General features: G+C 37.9%; 1 protein-coding gene and 1 pseudogene across 1 annotated transcript in view; both read left to right on the top strand.

The window, feature by feature from the left end:
- The window catches only part of FNDC3A (fibronectin type III domain containing 3A), a 150539-nt gene that overhangs the window by 20268 nt on the left and 119732 nt on the right, over positions 1-10539 (top strand). Inside the window, exon 2 of the mRNA XM_019650830.1 lies at positions 3165-3240. Within this exon, the coding sequence (XP_019506375.1) occupies positions 3165-3240 (76 nt within the window). The remainder of the gene's footprint in view (positions 1-3164; positions 3241-10539) is intronic.
- On the top strand, positions 1775-2207 carry LOC109387136 (NADH dehydrogenase [ubiquinone] 1 subunit C2 pseudogene; annotated as a pseudogene).

Genomic DNA, 10539 nt, shown 5'->3' with positions numbered 1-10539 from the left:
TCCCAAGCCAGCTCTTAACCAATATGCCACTCCGCCAGCCCCAGTTTGTACTTTTTAATCCCTGCCCCCAGGGTAATCCTCCGTAGCACTACCTGCTTAAGTAATACTCTTCATTGCCCTTAAAATGGCTCACAAGACCCTTCAGAACCTGGCTTGTGTGTATCTTTCCCTGCATTTTCCACGTTTTTTCCAGTGTTCTCGCCCCATGCTCCAACCATTAGAACTATTGAACTTTTTTTTCTTTTTGTTCATTGAATATGATAAGCTGTTTGTGACACTGCCTTTCCTGGAGCTTCGCATTTGCGCTTCTCTTTACCAGAAAGGCTTTCCCATTCTTCTTGCCAAGTTAGTTCCTGCTCAGCCTTCAGGACTCAGCTTGAATTTTGCATTCTCTAGAAAGAAATTACACATGGAAACATGCATACGTGCACATATGTACACACACATGCTCAGATAACAGGCTAATTGAGATACTTGGTCCTGTGTGCTCTGGTAGCACTTTCCTTCTCTTATCACCAGTCAGTATCAAAAGAATATTTGAACAAGAAGAGTGGTGGTTGAGGCACACCATTAGAAAACATAGTTCTGAAGTTACGGTGTTTAAAATGATTAAAATAAAACATTTCCAAAGCTTCTTTTGCCAAAATAGTGGTATGGATGAGACAGGCCAGAGTATGTTGTGTGCTGAAAGGACATATCTTAAATTTAGCAAATCGTATTGTTTAGCTCTCTAGGGAAGGATACTTTTTTGAATCTTCTCCAGATAAATTTTAGATGCATTAAAGAACTAAATATAAGCAATTAAATTATCTAAAAACTAGAAAATAGAAACTCGTATTTTTATCAAACCTCTAGGTCAGCACTATCCAATGGAAGTATAATACAAGCACATAAGTAATTTAAAAAATTTTAGTAACCACATTAAAAAAGGGAAAACAGGTAAAATTAATTGTAATAACGTTTATTTAACCCAGTATATTTAGAATATTATTTCAGCATGTAATCAGTATAAAAATTAAGGTATTTTACATTGTTAGTGTTTTTGTACTAAGTCTTTGAAAACCAGTATGTATTTTACACTTGCAGCACATCTCAATACAGACTAGCCATATTTCAAGTACTTGATAGCCAACTGTGAGTTAAATATAGAAGTAGTAGAAAATGCTCACAGGGGTGACCCATTAGCTCAGTTGGCTAGAGCGCAGTGCTGATAACACCAAGGTTGCCGGTTCAGTCCCTGTATGGGCCACTGTGAGCTGTGCCCTCCTAAAAGAGTCAACTGTGCCATTGTAGCATGAAAGCAATATGTAACCAATTCCCATGGCTGTTCCCCAATAAAGTTTAAAAAAAAAAAAGAAAAAATGCTCACAAAGGCAAAAATAGATAAATTAGCTGCAAGAAAATAATTGTTTTAGAAATTAAGGAGAAAACAAAATGGGAAAATATTTGCAGCATAATGTAGTACAATATTATTAATATGCAAAGAAGTCACAAATCACTAAGAACGCTTAAGAACCCAAAAGAGAAATGGGTAAGATGACATAAACTGTCAGTTTACAAAAGAGCTAGTGACAAATATAAAGATAGCATTTAACCTTATTAATAATCAAGTATAAATTAGAAAATAGTAATATATTGTTTTCATCTATCATGGTAACAAAGATTTTAAAACTATGATTTTCCAGAGTTGCAGAAAATAGGGCAAAAAGGTGTTCTTATAGACTACGAGGGGGAATATGAATCAGTAAAACCCTTTTAAAAAGCAGTTCAAAGTAGGAACGGCATCATCATGATGAGTGGACGGACGAGCTGAGTGCCCTTATGGTTCCTGCCGGATGAGGCCCGGAGCCTGCCCGTCCAAGCTGACCGACCCAAGGCTCGTTTGCCTCCGCTTCTTGGGCTACTGCTCCGGCCTGCTTGATAACGCGATCCAGCGGAGGCTGGTGATGACGGCGGGTTTGCATCGCCAGCTTCTATATGTTACTTCCTTCATTTTTATTGGATATTACTTTTTGAAACATCAAGACTATATGTATGCTGTGAGAGACCATGATATGTTTGCATATATAAAATTACATCCAGAGGATTTTCCTGAAAAAGATAAAGTTTATGGTGAAATTCTTGAAGAGTTCCATCCAGTGCGTTGATGTCTCCATAATGCTTGCTCCGGTTTCACTGATACCGATTATTTCTGAATTTTATGGAACATATTTTCATGATATCTGAAGTTTATGTTAATCTGTATGTTAACACCTTGTGATTAAAATGGTTACCATGAGAAAAGAAAAAAAAAACAGTTCAGCAACAGAAGCAAGAATTCTATTTCTGGGAATATATCATATATGGGAGCAATACTAATTATAGAGGGGAAAGCTACATACCAAAAATGCTCAGTTCTACATTGTTTATTGGGAAAATTGAAAACTACCTAAATTCCTTAAAGTAAGAGAATGGTGAAGTGATTTATGGTCTAGTCATTTGATTAAATACTTTGAGTAATAACATGGAAAAGTCTTTTTATAATATTAAACTAGAAAAAGATAAAGAATTGGAGATCTAGCTTATATATCTGTATTTAAGGGGTAAAAATGAAGCCTATATGTAGAGGGAAAAAAAGACTAAGAAATGTATCAGAATATTAACAGTGCTTGTCTTAGGATAGGAGGACCTCGTTTTTGTTTTTCAAATGTCATAAGATTAATATATTACCTATATAATGAAAAGAAAACTAAATTGTGGGATTGATTTAACACATTCTCAAATATAATTTGAGATGTCATAGTAGTAATTCAGGTATGCTCATCTCATGCTCTACCTATAAATTTAAACTTTATTTTTAAAAAACGCAATTAACAACAGATGAACTAAGCATCGATGACCCAAATATTCTGTGGTTTGACTCCCATCTTTGTTTCAGAATGAAGTTTATTGACTTTCCAATAAAAGTTTGCTACTATCTTTTTTTAGTTACTTACTTTTGGCTTAAGTCTGACCTCTAGAAAAAATGAAATACTTTTTTAACAAATGTGTAATCTCCATTTTCCTTCCCAGTTTCATATGGTTAGATAGCTCACATCTTCTTTCTTACTAGCAACATTTAATACCTTGATATACTAATTTGCTCTATTGTTGTTTTGATTAATACTTCTTCCCCTTATTTTAAGGTTATTCTGGTACAAGTTAACCCAGGGGAAGCATTTACAATAAGAAGAGAAGATGGACAGTTTCAGTGCATTACAGGTAAGAATAGTAATTTATTATTTTCTGAGGCAAGATAAAAATTTATGATACATAAAAGTGTATATGCTTGTGGTTTCTTCCTTTCTGTCTCAATACCACCACACGAAGGCACAAACTCTGAATTACCTTATGGTTTAACTGTTGCGGTAGCATCCTAATTCGTCTCTTTGCCCTGGTTTCTTGATTAATGTTACATAATATTATATTGTTCATGTCACTCCCCTGCTCAGAAATCTTCAGTGAATCCAGCTGAGGTTCCTTAGTCTTTTTTAAAAGATCATTTTGTCTTTCTAGTCTTTCTTCCCACTTACCCTTCAATACTGTTTTACTTCAATCTTGGTAAATTGACTTATTCGCTATCTCTTGAACCTGTTTTGTGCTTTGTGTACTATCCTTATCTAGAATTCGCCCTTATCACCACCATCCCCCAGTCTACCCAAATGCTACTGAGTGCTTCAAGACTGAGCTCAGATCTTATCTTTAAAAGTTTTTTTGTGTGAAGTCTTTAGTGAGCATTCCTTCACACTACTTACTAGCCACCCACACACACATTTATGACAAACAAAAATGTCTCTAGATATCACTAAATGTCCCCAGAAGGGCAAAATTACTTCCAGTTGAAAACTGCCACCCTGTGGAAAAACGAGAGCAATAAATAGGTCACTGGCTTTTAATTAGACTTTGTCACTTACTAGCTGTATAAGGTTTCATGTGGTATTTAACCTCTATCAGGTACATTTCTCATCAGTGAAATTCCCATCCTTGTGAAATAATAGTACATCTCATAGGATAATTGGGGTTAACTAATCTACATGTAAAGCTCTCTAAACCAGACCTGGCATATATAGGTGCTCAATAAATGGTGATGTTGAGTGCTGTGTTGTTGATTGTTTAGTAGAAAGTTACCCCCATCTCCTGTGAAACCCTGTTATACCAGTTATTGTGCCATTCATTTAGCAAGTAACTATGCACATTCTTGTAAAATTTCTTCTAGTTATATTTTAAAAGCCATTTCAATTTTGTATATTTAACTTGAAATGTTTGTTCAGCCTCTTCAACTAAGTGTTAAGCACTTTGAGGATAGATACCATTTCTTACATTTCTTTATATTCCCTTCAGTTGTTGGCCTTCCATACATTGGGTACTAAACAATAGTTGTTGCTTTCATTTGAAAAAAGCATGTTAGATATAGGGCGACCATATGCTCTATCATCCAACCCAGGATACTTCTGAGAGTCAAAGAGGACACTAGCAATTACTCCCAAGACAACTGGTGTCAGCCAAGATTGTCCCAGGCAAACCAGGACTTATGGTAACCCCCATTTATCTGGGCTGTCCACTCGATTTAATCAAAGAAGAAATACACCTCACTCTTTTTAAGAGAGAGCCTGGTACAGGGACTCAGAGTGTAAGCAGGCTGAGGAGGGTATGGTGTGGGATATAAGTATCTGAGTAGGACGAGGAAGTCAGCAGTACAGTGAGGTGGCTCAGCACAGGGCTTCAGTGTCTAAATAAGGTGAGAGCATTCACATGTGAGGACAACTGATATAGAGAGTCAGAGATCAACAGTGAGGAGGCCATCGGTGGAGGGGTGGGGGGGTAGCCTGACAGGGTTGTTGGAGCCAGCAGGGTCAGATCGTTCATATACTGTGGGTGGTCTGGAGTAGAGAGTCAGAGCCTAAGTCATATAAAATATCCACACAGAGGATAGCTTGCTGCCAAATGGGGAGGGCAGCCGCACAGAGGGACGGCCTGGCATGGGGTGTCATAGCCCCAGCAGGGTGATGAAAGTGTCCATGTAGGGGAGGCAGTTGTTACGAAGAGTCTGAGCCCAAGCAGTGTGAGGGCATTCACAGGGTGAGAGGTGACTTAGGTTGAGGTGTCAGAACCCAAAAGAGGTGAGGAGGATATTGTCTACATGGAGATAGGAGGTGGGGCCCAGCAAGGAGAATCATCCTGAACGTGGTGAGGAGGGGAGCCCCATGGCATGGCAGGAGGTATCAAGGCCCAAGGAAACCCCCATCCACTCAATGGGGGCAACCCAGCATAGGAAATGAGAGCCTGAGTGGGGTGAGGAGGGCATGCACCCCCATAGAAGAGTGGTCTGGTATGGATAATCAGAGGCTAAGCAGAGTAAGGATGTATGTAGTCCACATGGTAGGCTGAGGGGTAGAATGGCCTGGTATGGGGAGACAGAGCTTAAACGTGGTGAGAAGAGAATATACACAAAAGCAGAGTGGATAGCCCAGCACAGGATGTTAAGCTTATGTGTGACCACATGGAGCCAAGGAGACGATAACATCCATATTTGGCGAGTGAGGATGGGCTCAACATGGGAAGTCAGAGCCTTATATCCACACTAGAACGGTCACCAAGTGTGAGGAGACTGTGGGCTTAGAGGAACCTCTGCCTGGGGTGGGAATGGTGGCAGAGAGGAAAGATTGATTACATAATACTGGGAAGTAATCAAAGAAACAGTTATATTAAGAGTTAGGAGATCCCAGTTTCTTACTATCAGAGAAGGAGTTTCAGATGTAGAAAGTGAGGAAACTGGAATGAATCCTGTGGCTACTGAATCAGAAAAATCAGACATTTCTGATTCAATGTCTAGAGCAGGAACATGTGACTGGAACATACCGTTACCCCAGAAAGAAGGAAGGGCTCAAAAATGGATGGAGGTATGTCAGAACATAGTAGCCAACTTGAAGGAGCTTTCATTAACAAAATCTGATGCACGATTTGAGCATCAAAATAATGATAGAAATGGATTAGAGCCTACTGAATAAAATAGGAAACTATGAGTCTATACAAATATAAGTAAATAAATACATATAATAAATATTGGGTTGTCAGAAAAGTCATGACGCATTTTTGCAACGAAAAACATAGAAAAAATACGTCATGACTTTTCCAACAACCCACTATATACATCGAAAGTTTAATGGAAAAAAAGAACTGACTGTTTACATAGTTTCAAAGTACCGTCCCACAAAATACTTAACTAATTAAAGGGAAAAAAAATAACTACAGTGGAGAAGCCTGGCAGACTACGTTAATCAAATAATAAATTGCATGTCATCAGTAATGGCAGAAATTAAAATTGTGTGCTACCTGATATGATGCATTGGGAACAGGATATCAGTTCTGCGATATTTGTGCCAAAAATATATAATCTGAATCTAAACACAAGGAAACAGTCGACAAACCCAAATCAAAGACATTCTACAAAATAACCTATAATCTTCAGAAGTCGAGATCATGAAAGTCAAGAAAAGACTGAGGAACTATTCAGACTGATAGAATAAAAGGACATGCCAACTAAATGCAATACGTGATTCCGAACTAGATCCTTTTCCTAGAAAGCACATTATTAGGACAACTGGTGAGTCTTGACTGGGGTTTTAAAATTAGATGGTTTATTAGTTTCTAATTACAAGTACCACAAACTGGGTGGCTTAAAACAACAGAAATTCAATGTTCCACAGTTCTGGAAGCTAGAAGTCCAAGATGGGTTCTTTCTGAGGAAGAATTCATACCTCTCTCCTAGCTGCCAGTGATGGCCAGACATCCTCGGGATTTCATGGCCTGTAGATGCATCATACCAGTCTCTGTCTCCATCTTCATATGACCTTCTCCCTGTGTCTCTTTGTCTTCACACGTCTGTCTCTTTACAAGGATACTGTATTGGATTAGGCACCCACTCTACTCAAGCATGACTTTATTTTAATTAATTATATCTGCAATGACCCTATCCCCAAACAAAGTCACATTCTGAGGTACTGGTACTTAAATATATCTTTTTGGGTAGACACAGTTCAACCTGTAACAGGTGGTGATAAGGTATTAATGTTAATTTTCTGGTTTCGATGGTTGTGTTGTTATATCAGAGAATGTTCTTATTTATAGGAAATGCATACAAAAGTATCCCATGGGTGATAGGCTATCATGTCAGCATCTTTCAAATGGTTTAGGAAAGAAAGTTCTTTGTGCCTCTGGACATGCAACATTTTTTGTAAGTTGTAATAGTTTCAAAAAAATTTTAAGTATATTACTTTAAGAAAATGATATTGGATGTCTTGCTGGGTCTTTGGGAGGACTAGAGAACTAGACCAGAACTAAACTTCAGGACCAGTGCCCCCAAACCATGCTACAGAACTGGTCTGATCAGGAAGTCATCATCAATACCAGGATTGTACTCTTGCTGTTTCTTCACTGAGAACTTGGTATTACTTACTTCCAGCACAGAAACCACTTCTGCACCAGCAATCTTGTGGCTCCCCAACGCTGCCTCCTAGGTTATCAGCACCTGTAGGAGCAGTGGTCTTTACCGCATACCAAGGTGACTCCTCCAGTGCATAAAGGGGCTTCAGATTCTATGCACCAAAACAAGTGGACAGAGTCCACTACATGCAAGAGTGGAGGACTTAACTTTATTTTAGTAGAGCTAGAGCTAAATATGAGTCACCTATTGAATCTCATTTGCAAAGTGAAAACAAATAAAATCTTAGACTGCAAAAACAAATTAAGTTCAAAACAGATGGTGTTACTACTATGGTTAGATGGTATCCTTTTAACATGTTTAAAGGAAGTATTGATAAACTGAGCTTGAACTCAGGAAGGTAACTAAGGAGAGCACTGAATCATGAAATCATTATTATAAAAGACTATAAAAATATGTGAAGGATATATAACCTAGAAGAAAGAGCTGTGACTTGGAAGACACTGTTTTCTGCGCCTTTAGATGGCAGACCTCAAACTAACGGGTGAGAGTTACAGAGAAGCAAATTTTGATCCACTGGAAGAACTGTCCAACAATTATGGCTGTATAAAAATGGAGTCATTGCCTTGTTAGCCAGAGTCCCAGCATTATATGTGCCCATGCACTGGTTAGATGATTTTATAAAAGTAATTTTTGCATAGAAGTTTGATTGAGTAAGTGCCAACATTCATTCTAACTAAAGATTCTTTGATTCCAAAATAACCTATTAATTAGACTGAGATCTCTTTAGTTAATTCTGGGGATGAATACTTTGAATGAGAGTCTTAAATTTAACGAGTATTTTTGTGCACAGGCACATTTTATAAAGTAATTGAACTAGTGAATGGTTATTGCTCATAATAGGCCTATAAACATGATGCCAACTAGTAAGTTTATTCGCCTTTCTAATGAAATAAACACTTGGGACAGAAACTTCCACTAAACGTCTGATTCTTTATAGGGGCAGGAATAATGACGCTGTCTTTATCTTGGTACATAAAACCTTACTTTACTAGTGTTCGAGGAATATTAGCTTCCTTCAATTTTGTTGTCTTTAACAACAGAAATTGTATTTTTCATCTCTAATTCCATGTGCTAAAATAATGCCTTTTGCTTAGTAGGCATGCTATCAGTATTTATTAAAATTAACTGCTAAAATATTTTTAAGTATATTGGTATACTTTTTTACCTTAACTCCTTTATACTAAAAATATACTTTTATACGTAGGGATATTTTAGTGTCTCTGAGTCTTCATTATGAGCACCAGTTAAGACTGTGGAGTAGTATAGAAATGATAACTTAAGTATGTAAACAGTGAGCCATAGATAACGCCTGGATGTTGATCATTTGACCAGATCCTGGGTTTCTGCTTATTTTCTTATGATTTGATGCTAATGTGTAAAATCAGTGTCAAGGTGAATTCAAGTTTGTTGAGAGGTATTACCCTTGCTTTTTCATATCTTACCTTACTTAGGGAAGCCAAGAACCTAACCAATAATCCCAGAGTGTGCTGATTCTGAGCCCCTTCACCCATCAAACCCCACCTCCCAAGTCTTGCTGCTTTCCTTTTGGCTTCCAAGTGACTCTGACCAACTTCTCAGGAGTTACTGTTGTTTTCTTACCATTGTTGCTGCTAGTGTCACTTTTCAGTTGGCCAGTGGGGGGTTATTTGGCCCTTGTTGCTTCTACTGTCACCTCATTCAAGAAGCGACTAGTACTGTTGCTTCTGGGCAGCTACCATCAGGACCTCTGTTCTTCCCATTTTTCTTCTCTTTGCTGCTGCTGTTCATCACTGCTTTTCTGCTCTCACCTTGTCACCTCATGCCCCTGAGTCTGACTCTTCGTGCCATTATAGGGGGTTTTGAAGTTAAGGCAAAGTTTGTCCCAACTAGTAAGTACCACTTTGGTCCTCTGTGTGTTCTGGGATCATGGTGAGAATAACCAGATGTCTGTCCTCCCTCCTGCAATTAGTCTGCTCTTTCATATTTGCCATCTCCTCTGCAGAGCATTTTTTAGCAAGTCCCCTGGACTCAGCCAGATGATTTTGAGATCATTAATAAATACAATATTTTGTTAAATTCTTTATAAGCCCTGTATCCCATTAATCCCAACTTTTATCTCAGAGTAAGTTCTCTGCCCTCCCAAAGTAGGATTCCCTTGTCTTATTCTTCTGTGTGTTCTAGTCTGAATTCTTAGACCCATGAGATCTAATCAAAGCTGTTTTCCCCAGGATGTCTTTGTGGTGGAAGGGAGAAAAAGATGGGGTTGTCATGCAAGTAAGACTCCTAGAGACCTGCTCTGATATCCTGGAATCCCTGAGACATGTATACAAACTACACCTCAGCCCCCATGACTCTTGTTATGTATGTCGGAGCTTTGATATTAAAAATACCTCTGAAATGTATTAGAAGTTAAATATTTATTGTCTTATATATCGTGGTCACTATAACTTTTTGCTAGTTAATATAACCAGCAGCATGAAATATTATGCATATAACTTTTTTCCTAAATTCACAACAATAAAACTTTAAGGAAATAACAAAATATGTGAATGAATTAATGGTGTATTGTTAAAAGTACAGATACAGCAGGAAGGCAACCTGGGTTCTAGGACCAGTGGGTGAGAGTTATAGGAAAACCGATTTAGCTCAGTGTGAGGAAGAACTTTGTAATAAACAGCTGTCAAAGAGGCTCAGGAGCAGTCAGGTCTCCATTCATCTTTATAGGTGGCAATGCATATGCTGGCTCATCACTTCGTGGTGCTGTTAATTAGAGAGGAGCTTTAATTTCTTTGAGTGGATGGTTGGAGTTAATGCCTTTTAAGGTTCTTCACAAGTCTAAAACTTTATAATTCTATATCTTTGGGTAGATAAATTCTGGCCATTACTTTGCAGATATATGAAATGAGGATGGGCTAGTGTAAATTACATTCAACAAGTTTCCACCAGTTTTCAAATGTTTAAGTATTCATAGCAATGCTAATATCTTATGCCATATCTTACATTTTTAAATTGAGGTAACACTGGTTTATAACATGTTT

This window comes from Hipposideros armiger, unplaced genomic scaffold (assembly GCF_001890085.2).
Source record: "Hipposideros armiger isolate ML-2016 unplaced genomic scaffold, ASM189008v1 scaffold_148, whole genome shotgun sequence".
NCBI classification, from domain to species: Eukaryota; Metazoa; Chordata; class Mammalia; order Chiroptera; family Hipposideridae; genus Hipposideros; species Hipposideros armiger.
The sequence above is the reverse complement of the archived record's forward strand: the minus strand, read 5'-3'. Positions and strand labels throughout refer to the sequence as shown.